Here is a 15,402-nt window from a genome sequence, read left to right on the forward strand (position 1 = left end):
TATTCATAAAGTTGGACACACATCTAAAATCAGTAGGTTCACACAAGCGAAAACAAATGAACCTTAAAAATCACATTTAAGCCTTATTGGGCTTGCAAGTAGAGTTTCACCACGGTTGAGTGAGTGAGGGTTAGTAACAAAGATATACGGTGCCAATTTCCATACTACTTCTAAACTGGTAGTATGTTACTGTAACAGAGCCAGCATGTCACTAACATAATCTCGGCCACAGCATATTATGTCAAATTGCTTCATCACCTCAGACCACTCATCACACAGGCAAGCGTAGAAACTATTGCCAGATCCATCATTGGGGCAAAGATAGACTACTGTGGCAGTCTACTATCAGGTTTTTTTTTAAAAAAAAGACACCTATAAATTACAGATAATGCAGAACAGGGCTGTCAGAGTAGTTTTGGGGCTGACCTGGAGAGGCCATGTAACAGAAGCAAGGCGCTCACTTCATTGGCTTCCTGTTGAAGCATGTATCAAGTATAGGATCCTAACAATCACCTTCAAATGCAGACAGGGCATCATGCCATCCTATCTGCAGAATGTCATTAACAAAAAAATGTACAGCAGAGAGCTGAGATCATCCGGTCAGAACTTCCTGATAACCCCCAGGAGTAGAACCTCAAAGGCTGAGAAAGGAGTCTTCCAGTTCGTGACTCCAAAACTCTGGAATCAGCTCCCTCCCTCAATAAGACTCCATAGCTCTCTGCAGATTTTTAAGAAAGATCTGAAAATGTTCCTATTCACGTAAAAACCCAAGTCCCCTCAGCCAGCAATTCTATTGAGAGAGCATCGTAGTTGATGTTATATTCGTTTGTAATCTGTTTGTATCAATGTCTGCGCCTTTAGGCCCCAGGGTCCACAGTCTGCAATGTAAATATTGTAAAGTACAGTAAAGACACAGAAAAGAATAATATTGCAAACAGGACAAAAACTATCACACAGCACAAACAGATATACCAAGTGAAGACAAAGAAAGAAAAAGTGTGTGGTGATCACCAGTAATGAAAGCAGCAGAAAGATCTGACGCTCCAAGATAGAAAAAAAGTTTAGGATGACGAGCATGAGGGATATAGTCATATACTCTATAGGGAGTCGTTTCTGCAGAACGGCCTGGAGGAAAACCAAATTGTAATGGAGATAATTTTAAGATTTTAATTTTGAGATACGTCGATAGACTCACCATGCAAATGAATGATGAGATTCAACAATTCTTTCCAGTAAATTTGATAAATAGGGCAAGGGGGGTATAGGATAATAGTTTGAAGGATAACATACATCAAGGTTTCCTATTTGGTTTAAGAAGGCTGCTATCCTGCTTGAAAGAAATTAAACAAAGGTATTAATTAAGCAGGCTACATACTGTTCTAGTACACAATAAAAAGAAGAAACATTGCAGTTACGGGGATATCATCGAGGTGAACTATACATAGAAGAGCAATTCTCAGTCTGAGAAAGTTCAGATATCTTCAATTCTGGATGTAAATATGAGGCAAAATCATCTGAACAAAATTTTGATGAAGGAGATCGATCAGGGGAATATAATCATAAGCAGAAATAAGTTATTTGGTAGAAATGTATTTTAACCTTTTTAATTATTAATATGTATGATGTTTGAAACATAGAAAAAAGAGAATCATTTATTGTAGATTTGTTTTTATGCCAGACTAATTCTGCTAACCGAAAATGTGCTCAAAGACCTCTTAAAGAATGTAAAAACAAAACCAAGGATGAGGCAAGTTATATTTAGGTATTAAAGCAGTAGAGGGACAAAGAGTATTTAATGATGTTTGAATAGCAGTATACATAATTTCACTGATTGAATCTACATCACAAATTGATAATTCCCCAATGCATGGAAGAGTAGTTGAGATAGATTCAGTTTATAGGGCCTAATAGATCGAGGGAGGTGTTGGTATCATGGAATAATGACTGCCAATTGTCATAAATTGGGGGCTGGTCTTCATCCCAAGCGGTAATTACCCCTCTGGAGGTCTATAAGGCTATTAGCACATAGTGATAATAGCAATACATATTTTGGAGTTTTCGTGGTGAAGTAAAAATGTTACTTTAATAGTGAGTAAAGTAAATGGACAAACTGCAATAGTAAATTAAATGTGTATTTATTTTGTAGTATATAAATAAGGTTCTCTTCATAAGTTAAGCATTTAAATTGAAAACATGTTTAAACCGGAGCTGGTGTAACATGGGTATGTATTAGGTGTCTTGTAAAAGTAAAATATTTCTCTATAAGAAAGTGAAATAATATTCCTATGTTTTAGATTTCTCTATGTTGTGATAAATAGAATGTTGCAGCCAAAAAATCTCCTGCCAGTGTGGTAGTGTATTGCTGAAAAACATCTAGCCTGGAAATTGCATTGTTGCTTCCCTGTTTACTTTTGAAGGCAAAATATTCAGAATGCAGTCAATACCAGTAGTTATTGACTGCACTCTGAACGTTCTGATTGACTAAGGGGAGGCCAATAATGATCTCCATGTGGTAACAGTAGATCATTTTCGAGCATCACAGCAGAAGTAGGTGGTACTACACTTTCTATGTGAAAAGTGTGCGACAGTAGGAAAAGAGCCAGAGGAAAACACTAAAAGCTGATCAGCTGTTGGAGTGCAGGTTCTACACAATGAACCACATTTGAAGGTCATTTGCTGATCAGTGCACTAACAGGTTTTCAGAGAGAGCAGCAAAGGGACTTCCACAAGCAGAAGGAAATGTCAAATATTTGGCCAATATAACATATTTTTGTGGCTAGCGTTTATCAGTATGATGAGAAATTGTGAAGTTGATTTTTCCTGCCTTGTTTATCATAGGACAGTCACTGTGCCTTAAAGGAACCAACACTGTTACAGTGGTGGTAGATTTCCTAGTCACATTCAAGATGTTCGGTTTCTTTATGGGCAAGCAACAGTGCAAAGCAGAAACAAGTGTAACATTTTGAGACCTGGTGGTGACAGCCAGTTGAGATCTGCTGCAGTACAATGATATAGCGATAGAAGGGTCAGAGGAGATGAGGTGACCATTAATTAAGCAATATGCCCCGAGCGGCAGGGGCATTACCGACTCAGGTAATGCCCCGGGGCCTCACAAGGGCCTTAACAAAGGCCCCGGGGCATTACCTCGGTCGGTAATGCCCCTGCCGCGAGGTGCATAAAGCTATTAGTACTCCGGCCTGCAATATCTGCGTGACCGGGGCGCTAAAAGCATTTTTGTTGTCCTGAAACGCTGCAGTGTTTCGGGACAAAAAAAAACCATCAAGAAAATGCACACTGGAAAAGGGAAAACGGAGTCCGTTTTCTCTTTGCATGGCGGCCATCGGGAGCGGACGCGCTGGCAACAGAAGTGTTCCCTGCACGTCCATTCCCCAAAGAAGACAGAAGAAGGTAAGTGGGGTTGGGAGAGAGGGAGGGTGAGTGGGAAACATTTAACAAAAAAACTGTACCTGGGTTCCCGGCGGGGGACGATGGACGCCTCCAGCCGTGTGGAGGCACGAAGCGGGGATGACCCCGCTCCGAGTCTCCACACGGCTGGAGGCTGCCATAGTCCCCCACTGGGGACAAAGGAGCAAGAAGGTAAGTGTGGTGGGGAGGGCAGGGAGGTGGGAGGAAAGGGGAAAACAAAAAACAAAAAACTTACCTGAGTCCCCGGCAGGGGGCGAAGGCAGCCTCTCAGCCGTGGGGAGGCTCAGAGCGGGGATGGTCCCACTTCAAGCCTCCTCATTGGCTGAGGGGCTGCCACGCCCCCAGCTGTGGACAAGTAGGCTGGAATCCCAGCCGAGAATCGAAGGATTCTCGGCCAGGTAATGACCCGGCAAGAGACAATTAGTATGCGTGTTGCATTCTGCTTGACTCTCTCCAGGTACTAGTAATGAATATTAGCATTGCCCCACTGATGCATAGACCTGGGGGTGGAGCACTGGATTGGTCACAGCTAAACGAAGGGAGAATACAAAAGTAGTGGGTAGATGGTCAGAACAAATCAGTTAAATTGGAGACAGGGTTTTAACTAGAGTAGGGATGGCAAACATTAGATTAAGGATCTGGCCCTTATTGTGGGTTGGAGGGAGTTACATTTAGTCAGATAACCTCAGGATTGGCTGGAGAGAAGAGACAGCTTTAGGAGGAGCATTGAGACAGAACTGCATGGAAATGTTTTTTATTGACCAGACCTTCAGCTACACACTATGGTAGTGTCCAGACATCATTAGTTAAGTCATTGGTTGGCATTAAGGCTTCTACCAGCAGAACGATCTCAACACGATCTATCATTATCAATGGAACAAACATTTTACTCAATACATTCTGAATATATAATTAATCTTGACATAAATATAGTCAAATTCGTCATTGTGATTTCTCCTCTGAAATGGTCTCTTTATTGAAAGGATGCAACCTACACTTGTTGGCATTTTGATAACTTGTGTCTGGAAACCTCCAGAAATCTATAACAAACACACATTGGGCCTCATTACGATCCTGGTGGTAGGGGGTTAACGGCGCTGGTAGAGCTGCCAGCGCCGTTAACCCCCTACCGCCTCTTTACGAGGTTCGCTCACGGGACCCGCTAAGGACGCCTGCTTTTACCAGACGTCCTTAGCGGGTCCCGCGAATGGTCCAGCATGCTAACAAGGGGCCTATCATTAACGGACCGTTGTTAGCATGCTCCCCATTCCCATTGAGCCTTATGGGGGCTCAAATGGGAATAGGGATGTACCGGTCTGGGTTCCCTGAATGGGGAAATACCGGCCCTCCAAGGTTGGAATAGCCCCGTATTTCCCCATTCAGGGAACCCAGACCCGGACCCGAGTTTGGGGGTAGCCATGCCCTTTTTAAGGGCATGGCTACCCCCAAAGTCGTAATGAGGCCCATTGTCAACAAATCATAGAAATATTTCCTATCTTCTATTTTAAAGATACCACTTTCTGAAGATCCCCCTCAAGCACACACCGTTTTTCATGATTTTCTGGAGCTCATAAGTTTCGAAGCATGGACTATACTCTTCTCCCACAGAACTGAAACAGCATATTTTTCGGAACATTTGAAGAAATCGTGAACTCCAAAAACAGAAATAACTCCTATGGCGACCTTAGGACATAACTCAAGAAAGCTCTGCTGTTGAAAGATGCACCACAGCTAGAATGTCCAGGAGCAGAGAAGAATTATATAGTATTTGCAGCCCAGAGAATAACATGTATTAATTATTTAACCTTCTGAACTACGTCTTTTGAAACATTTCTATCCAATGAGGAATAGTGGCCAATTATCTTGAACAGGTTATCTTCTGTCACCACTTTTTACTTAAAACCCATCCGAACTATGATGCCAAATATACTAAAGTTCGTCAATAGAAAAACGGTTGCTATTCAATTTTGGATTAATTTACTTAAAATAACCCAGCAATAATTTCTTTCTTCCATTCATCAATATAGTGTACAGAGTACAGCTGGGAATATCTTTAAACATTCTAAAATAGGGAAAGCTCTGTTTGAACACACGCTCTCTAATGATGTGCACAAACACAATTGTTCAGCTCAGAATACACAAATGCATGTGACACTTCTGTACATGGCAGAACTGCCTTAGTGATAACATAGATAGCACACCTCCTACTTGTTCATGTATATGAGCATTGTGTACACTTAACTAGATTTGTATCACTCGCATATGATTTTTTCTTAATTTATTTTATTTCATTAGTATTTATTCAAAGCACACACCAGGCCTAATAAAATACAGCAGAGTATCATATAGCACTAGCCCAATAGAAAAGAAATTCAGCTTAACTGAAGACATGGCTCCAAAGTAACATTGTTAGTACTAAAAGGATCAGTAGTACTATCAGATATGATGAGTGAGTCACTTCCAAATGATGACTGAACTGCCAGAGATGTAACTTTCCAACTCTTAAACCTTCGAGTCTCAATTCAGAAATATTCACAGCTGTTTAAAACCACCTGACCTAATATGTGAGGCAAATAATTTCTCCTGCTGCAACTTCTTTCCTTGGAAGAGTACCATAGAAGGAATTCCTAAATTATTTTTTACACAGACAAGCAGAATTTGCTGCTACCCAAGAAACATTTCATAATAAAGTGTCAATGGAACTGCTAACTTCCACATTCTACCAGTTCTCAGATGTTATGGCTTGGTCGCGAATGCAACCTTTTGTTATGCACCATCCGATATTCCTTGGGACTAGTCATTGTCTCCTGAGATATGGATTACAACCTCACGCAATGCCAGGACACATAGAAAATGGTTAACCATAGCCCTGATCCCTCCAGACCGGCTCCATGATGCGCCACACGGTGCAGAAAGCCTGCATGGAAACTCCTGGAAACTCATTGTTGAATGAGAACTGTGAGAGTGAATGAAATTGTATGTGAATTTCAGGCAGTTCAATGCATATCCCATTTATGACTGCAGGATGTGAATTGGTATTTCTTGAAACACCTTGTCTCGGCTCTGGGTTTGTGCAATTCCACAAATTGCACCAGAATGTGTGCATATATGATATGCACATTCTGACACCGTGTAAACACAGTACATCATTTTTTATCCACAATTGAAAATGAGTCGCTAGCACATGGGTCTCCAAGTTTTGGCACCTAAGAGCTTCAACCACACTAGGTTATCAGGATAACGCATGAATATGAAAATGCTGCCCATTTACAATTGCCCTGTTCTGTAGATATCCTGAAACCATGCAATTGATTGGCTCTTGATGTCTGAGCTTGGAAACCCCTGTGCTAGCACATTCTTTCACCTTTTATGTGAGGTAACCTTATGAAAAATGACCAGGAAATGATCAATTCCTTATCTTGCATTACACCCCCTCAACCCTGATCACAGAGGTTATCTAATAATATATGCCCACGCTCTGAGCATCCTGTTGGCTGCGCTGGCTCTTCCCACATCACCCGCCTCTGCAGTTCATCTCCCATCTTCCAACACTCATCTCCTGCCTGCCATCACCCTCCCACCAATGGTGAATTAAAAGACCTATCTGCTTCTGCTGCTCCACGCCAGCCATTTACTTTACTTTACTTTATTGCATTTGTAGTGCGGAGCCATACACCCGTGGGTGTGAGGGCGCGGACAAGACGGACATGACATGAAAACAAGCAGAAACTGTTCTAGGACAAGAGAATGCCATAAGGGGGGTGTCAAGGAGGATACTAATTAAAGAGGAAGGTTTTTAGTCAATTCTTGAAGTTGCTCAGGACTGAGGAACCTCTCAGGTCGCTGGGCAGAGAATTCCATAACGATGGAGCCACAAAAGCAAAGGTGCCAAGTTGCACTTTTTTAGTTTCAAACCTAGGCTGGTGGAGAAGGTTATGGTTGTTAGAGCGCAAATTTCTAAGGCAAGATTTTTTTCCAATATACCTTTGTAAATATGGGGCATCGTTCCCATAAGACATTGGAAGGTAATGACAATAAAGTCATCATCTTTCCCCGGCCTACTTTCCATGGGCACCTTGAAAAAGGAAGCAGGGATCCTCCTCGAGCCCCCATGACAAAATGCTTAATTTTTTAAAATGTATTTATTGGCTTGTGTGGTTTCCCACTTAGAAAACCTTAAGTAATTTTTCTTAATACAGTACAAATAAAAACACAAACATGAATATCAGAACAGAATCTTAATCTTAGCGCTACTGGGAGAGCAGAAGAACCACCATATCTCTAATTTGTAATTGATCTCCATTTGAAAGGGTCAAGTTTCTTAATTGTATTTTTTGGGTAATAAAAGGGATGCACGCACTGTGTTTCCAGTTTGTTTTCTCAAACGAGGGCAGTGAGCATCATGGATGTTGCACTGCAGTGATAATGGCAATATTTGCACAATGGTAACTAGCGAGCCTGTATAGAGAGAGAACAGAAAAAATGCCCAGATTAATGTACTACATGCGTACCCCCATTTTGGAACTATTTATGTCAACCAGCAGAGTCAGAGTTAAGTGGCTAAGCTGACCCAGGGGCATTTCCCGATCCATCCCGACAGTTTATGGATTTATACTGATAGGAAAATAGTGGAAGCGCCCATCCCAGATAAGATTTCCTGTATAATTATACTAAGGAAGGGTGAACACTTAAATAATAAGCCCCGAGCAGGGGGTGGGGCATTACCACTTCAGGTAATGCCCCGGGCCTTGCTAATGCTGTAAATCTGGGGTACTAAAAGCATTTTTGTCTCCGTTTGTTTCGGAACAGAACCATTTTTAATTGTTTTAAATACCCTCAGAGGAAGGCCTTTCCATAGCTGCCATTTAAAAAAGTAAACAAAAAAATGGGCGCCATGGAAACGGGAGAAGGTACTACACATAGTCCCTTCTCTCTTTCCATGGCACCCATTAAAAAAAGTAAACAAAAAATGGCCGCCATGGAAAGGAAGAAGGGACTACATGTAGTCCCTTCTTCCTTTCCATGATGGCCTGTCACAGATTGGGAGCGGGCGCGCTGGGGACAGAAGTGTTTCCAGCACGTCCACTCCCGAAATGGACTCTAAAGAAGGTAATTGGGGGTTGGGGTGGGGCAGGAATTTTGTGGATGGAGAGGAGTCAGGGGAGAGGGGTAGGGGGGCCACACTTACCTCGTTCCCCGGCGGGGGAAGATGGCAGCCTCCAGCTATGAGGCGGCTCGGAGCGGGGGGATTAGTGCTGGTGATTCCCCCCATTCCGAGCCTTCTCATTAGCTGAGAGCCCCTCGTCCGCCCAGGTACTAATTAATCAAAATCCTTTTTTCCAGTGTTTTGTTCAGGCATGCAGTAGTTCTTGACTGCTGTACTTGAAGTGTCATCTCTACAGTTTTTAAAAAGGCCCAAAGAACTAATCCTCCATCTTATCTTTGACAGACAATAACAGGAACATATTTGGCCAGTGCAATAATGTGGACATATTTTGCCAGTGCTCAATTACAAGGGCAGAAGCGAGAAGAAAGGTTTTCCATGGTAGTAGGGACAGTGTATTCAAATTGCTTTATCAACCACAGGTTTGGGATAGTTTGCAAGAGGAAAGGGCTTTCATGAACTCAGGTTTATGGCAGGCTAGTAGTTTTTACCAATTTTATGGATGTTAACCAGGCCCTTGTGCGGATTTACACATGTGCAGAGGATTTTCAAATTAATTGTCTGTGTCATTGGCAACCTGAGACAGGCTTTTCAGGGCCGGGTGAGGAGGTCATATATTTTCTTCAGTTCCATCTCCTTGAACGGCTTTACTCTGTATTCTCTGCAGATTCCAGATTTGAAGCTTGGGTAGACTGATGTAGAGAACATTTCTAGTATTTTTTAAATGCTATGTCTACAGAGGTAGGAGGTGGTTTCTAAGATTGGGCACTTAGAAATGTGTGCTTAGCTTTTAGAACAGCATTTATCAGCGTTGATGCAGGGGTAGGGGGCATCATAAAGAGTGTGTGGGGAAAGCAAATGGTAGGGTACCGTTTGGCCTTATCTCAAAGATTACTACCATAGGTTTCTTCCATTCATGCAGCAAAAACTTCTCTTCACCCATGCAAATATAGGCTCCAGGCACTTAGTGATCGTTGACTGACCTGATCTTATCTCATGTACACATTGAATAACACTGAAGAAAAGGCCGAACACTGTGCCACCCCACAAGAGAAGCAGGTCATCTCTACTAAAATGTATCCATACATGTCCACTGGCTTCGGTTTTAGAGGGAAATATCTTGGTCAATCAAAATCAGATGGTCCGCCATGTCCCCTGCTATTGCTAGGTTGGGAAGAATTAGGGCCACTACCTGTCTGTCATCACCATGAGGTGGCCCACATGAACATCTGCCAAACTGGATTCAGTCCCTCGCAGTCAGTGGTCTACAGACATTTTTATTTCAGTTTTCCCATGAGCAAAATGATTTGATGTAGACCCTCTTGTCCTCAGTCATAGGATGACAAAGGAGAGAAAGGGAAGAAGTGAAGCACCATGTCCAGAAATATTCCTTCCCCAGTCACACGGGTTGTCATGAGGTAGTTGGCATGCACAGTGCTCACCTGCACCCCATCTAAAGTATATTCATTACCTTTTATATTTTCAAAAGAGGCGGAATTGATTTTTTGATAGGTTATCTCACTGAAGAGTAATTCAATTTATTGTGTTGGTGGAAAGAGGTCCAAGAGGGCAACATACTTTACACAAAGCAGAAAGGCCTTGGTTCGGTCTCCCTTATGTTCCCCTCCCTCGCCTGTCTTGTCTTACATCTGACTCTGTCCTTCACTCTCCCTCTCCTTTACTCTCATCTTTCTTCTTCCACTCACCTGCGACTCATACTCTATTCTTAATTCTCCATTGCATGCTCTCTAATAGGTCTCATCTTCAAATCCTCCTCAAATTTTCCTTCACCAGATTGCCCAATTGTGTTTTTCCTCTCCCTCTCCTCCATCTCCATCCATATTTGCCACTTCTTTCTCCTACCAATTATCTCTCCTGTCTCCCACAATCATTGTTCTTTTTCGCTCCCATTCTATCTCTCCCTCGACTTCATGTTTGTCTTTCCTCTACCATTTTATCATTCTCTCCCTCCTCTCACTTTCTCTGTTCTATATTTCCTCTTTTTTTTCCATGTTCTGTTTCTCCTCTCCCTCCTTCAGTTCGGTCTTCTCTACTTTTCCGTTCTGTCTACCTCTCGACCAACCTATCTCTCCTTTCTTCTTGTGTCCAGTCTGTCTCACCTCTCCCTCTCTCTCATTCTCCCCCTCTCTCATTCGTGGTCTGGTTCTCCTTTCTCTCTTTTCTTCTGTCTACCAATAAGGCTAACCCTTCAGCACCATGGCACACTCAAGGAATTGAACTTGAACAATTGAACCATCAGAAAACAAGAAAAGAGTTGTTGAAAATCCTGCAGCGCATCCAACCTCACTTTGCTCAAGGAACTCTGTGCTACATGCAGACAACTGCTCACTACTGCCAAGGTCACCTACTGCCAAAAAGTCATACCCAAGGTCAACAATGAAAGCAGGACGCTCTTCAAAGCCATCAAGCACTGCGTCAAGCCTCTGCCCGACCTACCCATACTGTACTCCATTGAAAAATCCACAGCCATCAAGTCTTTCTTTGTCAAGAAGATCACCATGAACCGCGAACACACTGACACCAGACCCACAACTAACAGCACACTGCACATCCCATCTCGCAAAACCACAACTACCAGGACAACCTTCAACACACTAACTGCCATTTATCATTGCTCTAAGCCACAGTGTTTGTGGGTTGACACCCTCCCTGCCTCCGTACTCAAGAACCTCCCGACTGAAGCACTCTTCCCTTACCTTACAATCATGAACAGCTCCCTAACTCAAGTCACCTTCCTCTCGAACCTCAAGAAAGGACACATTCTCCCACTTCTCCAAAAGCCAGCACTTGATCCTGATGACCTCAGCAACTACTGCCCCATCACATCTTTCCTCCCAAATTGAGATCCTTCAAAAAACAATAGCCACTCAACACTCCAACACATCAAATCCAATAAGCTCCTTCAATCCTCAAATCTGGCTTTAGACCCAGATGCAGCACAAAATCAGCTACGATCAAGGTGATCAACGATGTCCATAAAATTCTCAATGATGGCCATCCTTTCTTCCTGGTTCTACTTGACCTCTCAGCAGCATTTGACAAAGTAGACCACCAGACACTCACCGACAATCTACATCATTGCATTAGCGATATCGTCCTCAGCTGGTTCAAATCCTACCTTGCTAATCGCCAACACTTCGTACACATGGATTACTCCAGATCACCAATCCTACTCATCACCTTTGGAGTCACGCAAGGATCCATCCTGTGCACGTGATCTTTAATCTCTACACAGAACCGCTCAGAATCCTCCTTGCTCCACACAATATCCACATTCCCCAATAAGCATATGACATGCAGATCTACCTCAAGAAATCCTCCATCAAAGACATCCATAGGCTCTATGCCTGCCTCATATTCATCCAGTCGTGGATGTCCAGTGCTTACCTGAAGCTCCACCCATCCAAGACTGAATTGCTACTGCTGACCAAAAACACTGAATACCCTGACATCCAGACCTGGCTCTCTGCTATAAACCTCAAGGGCTTCACACCCCAGCTGGCCACCTGCGCCAAGTCCCTTGGGTTCAACATTGACAGACCACCTCACCTTCAAACAACACATAGCAAGGAAGACATAAACGGCTTGGTACCAAATTTCACTAATGTGGAAAATAAATCAAGCCCTTCTTCCCAGAAAGGAACTTCAGATCCGCTCTCCAAGCTTTGTTCCTCTCTCACCTGCATGCTAACAATGCCCCTTTGGAAGGCCTTGCGGCCACTACCATGGGACCCATGAGATGTGCCTTGCATGCATCAGCATGACTCATCAATTGACGCTGCAATTTCGGCCACATCACCTTGACCCTAATCGAACTGCAAGGATCCTGCTGCAAGCCTGTTTCATCTTCAAATCCTTATGCATCATCTATAAGGCTGTCACCCTGAAGTCCCCAAGCTACCTCACAGAGAAACTCAGCATCTTCCGAGGTCTGCGGTCCAACAGAAGTAAGGACATGTACAGATTTGAACTCTGCTGGTTCAGGAAGGAAAGAACCAGAAGACAGAGCGTCTCTGTCTATGCCCAAGACTCTTTAACCTCCTCCCAGCTAACACCAGAAGCACCCCATCGCTTTTACAGATCAGAAAAGAGCTCAATACCTTCCTCTTCAAGGAATGGCTCCACCCTAACACCATGATCCACACACCCTCCACTCCCCACCCTACCTGAGACTAGGTGTTCTACTCCTCACTGTTTCCTCCCCTGGTTGCATGTAGAACCCTTTCTGACAATTTCCCTCTCCCCTGTTGTTAGCTCCATGCTCCCCTTTTCTCTGTTTTGGGGACTGGTTTGGGAATCATGCAAAGTGATATTTCGGCATATTGAGGGCTGCACAAAAACAATTGAAATAAATCAGTCTATTTTGTGGTCGGTCTTCAGTATGCGGAAATATTGCACAGAACCATAAATATAGCCTAAAATTAGGATTTGTTTCCTCCAATCTGGGCCCTGTTGAAGTGCGCCAAATGTATATATTTTAGTTTATTTTTTAAATTGTTTACACTGATGGATTATCACTTAGACAAATACAGTATTTAATTAGTTCCTTTGTATTTTGTTTCCTCCTTCCTTTTCCAATACTTTCAAAATTATCAATATGCATATAAGCTTTATATAGAAGACATTTTGTCCATGTACTTAGATCTATTTGTAAGTAATCTGTTGATTTTTAATACTACCCTAATGTGCCACTTTCTTTCCTTCCTCTTTAAACATGCTGTTTTCTTATGTTTCTAATGGTTCTCTTACACTTGTAGTGGTTCTAATGCCTTTGAATAAATAGACAGAAATTGTGTGTACAATGGGCCTCATTACACGGTAGGCGGTAGGGATTTACCGGTACCGGTAAAATACCGGTACCGGTAAATCCCTGCCGCCTTACTACGAGGTCCCTTAGCGGGTTGGAGTTTTAACGCCTGCTTTTTGCAGGCGTTAAATACCAACCCGCTAAGGGACCTCGGAGCTAATTACGGCACCACTAAATTGCGGTGCCGTAATTAGCGCCTTCCCCATTCCCATTGAGCCCTATGGGGCAGAAATGGGAATGGGGAAGGGCAATGGCGGAAGGGAGATTTACCGCCCCTCCAACCTTGGGATGGGGCGGTAAATCCCCTTTCCGCCAAGGCGGTGCCGGTATTTTACCGGCATGAGCCATGGCGCTAATAGCCATGGCTCATGCCGGTAAAATACCGGCTAATAGCGCCATGGCTCACCGCCTACCGTGTAATGAGGCCCAATGTCTTATTTGTGCGCTACTACATTCGATTTTCTATCCTTAGTTTGTTTTTATTGTTCTAAGGTGGGATGCTGAAGCTTTTCTAAAGATAATTACTTATTAGGTTAATTTAGTCTATTGCACTTTATTCCTAGCTTTATCTTTGCTCAGAATTTCCCATTGCTTGTTGATACATTTTCCTCCCAATTGAGTGTGCTCAGATAATCAGACACCCAAATGCTAATAGTGATGAAGGCTATTACCAGCTAATAGTCTTTTTCAATTGGGTGCACTTGGAAAGTCAAACATCCAAATGCTAGTACTAATAAAGACTTCTTAGCTTTTGCTAACTAAACAGTCCAAAACAAAGAAACTGCTTTCAAAAAGTATTCACTTCACTTACCTTGGTGGGCATTTTCCTTGTATACGATTGTCCAATACTGCCTCCTTCTCACGCTTGAACTATTGGAAAAGGAAGGAGGAAATAAAATACAAAGGACAGAATTAAAGACTGTATTTGTCTAATTGATAATGCATCAGTGTAAACAATTTAAAAAATAAACTAAAATATTTACATGTGGCGCACTGCAACAGGGCCCAGATTGGAGAGAAGAATATTGTACATTATTGTATCGGTCACAATAAACTGGATCCAAGCGTGCTGACAAAGGTAATACCAACAAAAAGAAAGGGCTCGCCCAGGAAATATACCTTAAATTGACCGAAACTATTTAAACATAAAATTAGGATTTGGAATGTTTCATTTCTAGAAAAGGTGCCACTCAACCCAACTTTAAGGCCCCCACCAAAATCAGAATGTGCAGGGGCTTCTGTGAAAGCACAATATGTGACCATCTAGGCAGGACAGGTGTTGTTGATTTTTGAAGCATTGTAATTTATGCCTCTCCCCCAGTCCTCCATTTTACAGACATGCTGCTTACTCCCCGTCGCCTGGGGGATGCACCTCACAATCTAAAATACTCTAATGTGGATAGTCTGAAGCCTAATGGACTATGGTGGAACAGATTGATGACTTCCACATATTCATGCAGCTGTTTGGTGACTTCCTGCCCTAGGATGTCTCTTGCGATAGGTACGTTCAAAAGAATATTGGTATCTTCCAGGGGTTTCTTTAGATGCGGTATGGTCGCTGCATAGCTCAATGGCCTGGACACCAACCTATTCAAAAGAAATGCATTAATCACAACCACGAAGTCAAGCAATAGCACAATGAAGAATCTCTTGGGTCAGGAGGCTGGATAGGGTACTACTGTAAATTGAATCTCTTTATTTTCGAGGTTGATGCCTGGACATATAAAAAAAAGAAATATAAATAAGAGGGGTTCAAATTATTCCTCCAAAAAGTTTTCATAAAGCTTTGATATATTTAGCTCTTGGGAGTCTCGTGTGCATCCCCGAGACCAAACAGAGCAATGGTGGCTCAGATTAGATGTACAAATTGGACGTAATTGGAGCCAATTTACAAATAACAAATTACAAAATGTTTAAGACAGAGCACCCTGGGCTTTGTTTAATGGGCACCAGGCCATTTCATACATTTATGCAAAATCTGCCC

General features: G+C 42.7%; 1 protein-coding gene across 1 annotated transcript in view; it reads left to right on the forward strand.

Annotated features, from left to right (window-relative positions):
- Window positions 1-11,905: 11,905 nt before the first annotated feature.
- LOC138568695 (uncharacterized) overlaps window positions 11,906-15,402 on the forward strand; it is a 1,243,988-nt gene continuing 1,240,491 nt past the window's right edge. The window contains exon 1 of the mRNA XM_069646472.1: window positions 11,906-12,199. Coding sequence (XP_069502573.1) covers window positions 11,906-12,199 — 294 coding nt within the window. The remainder of the gene's footprint in view (window positions 12,200-15,402) is intronic.

Source organism: Ambystoma mexicanum, chromosome 2q, assembly GCF_040938575.1.
Source record: "Ambystoma mexicanum isolate Mex_15411 chromosome 2q, UKY_AmexF1_1, whole genome shotgun sequence".
Lineage (NCBI taxonomy): Eukaryota > Metazoa > Chordata > Amphibia > Caudata > Ambystomatidae > Ambystoma > Ambystoma mexicanum.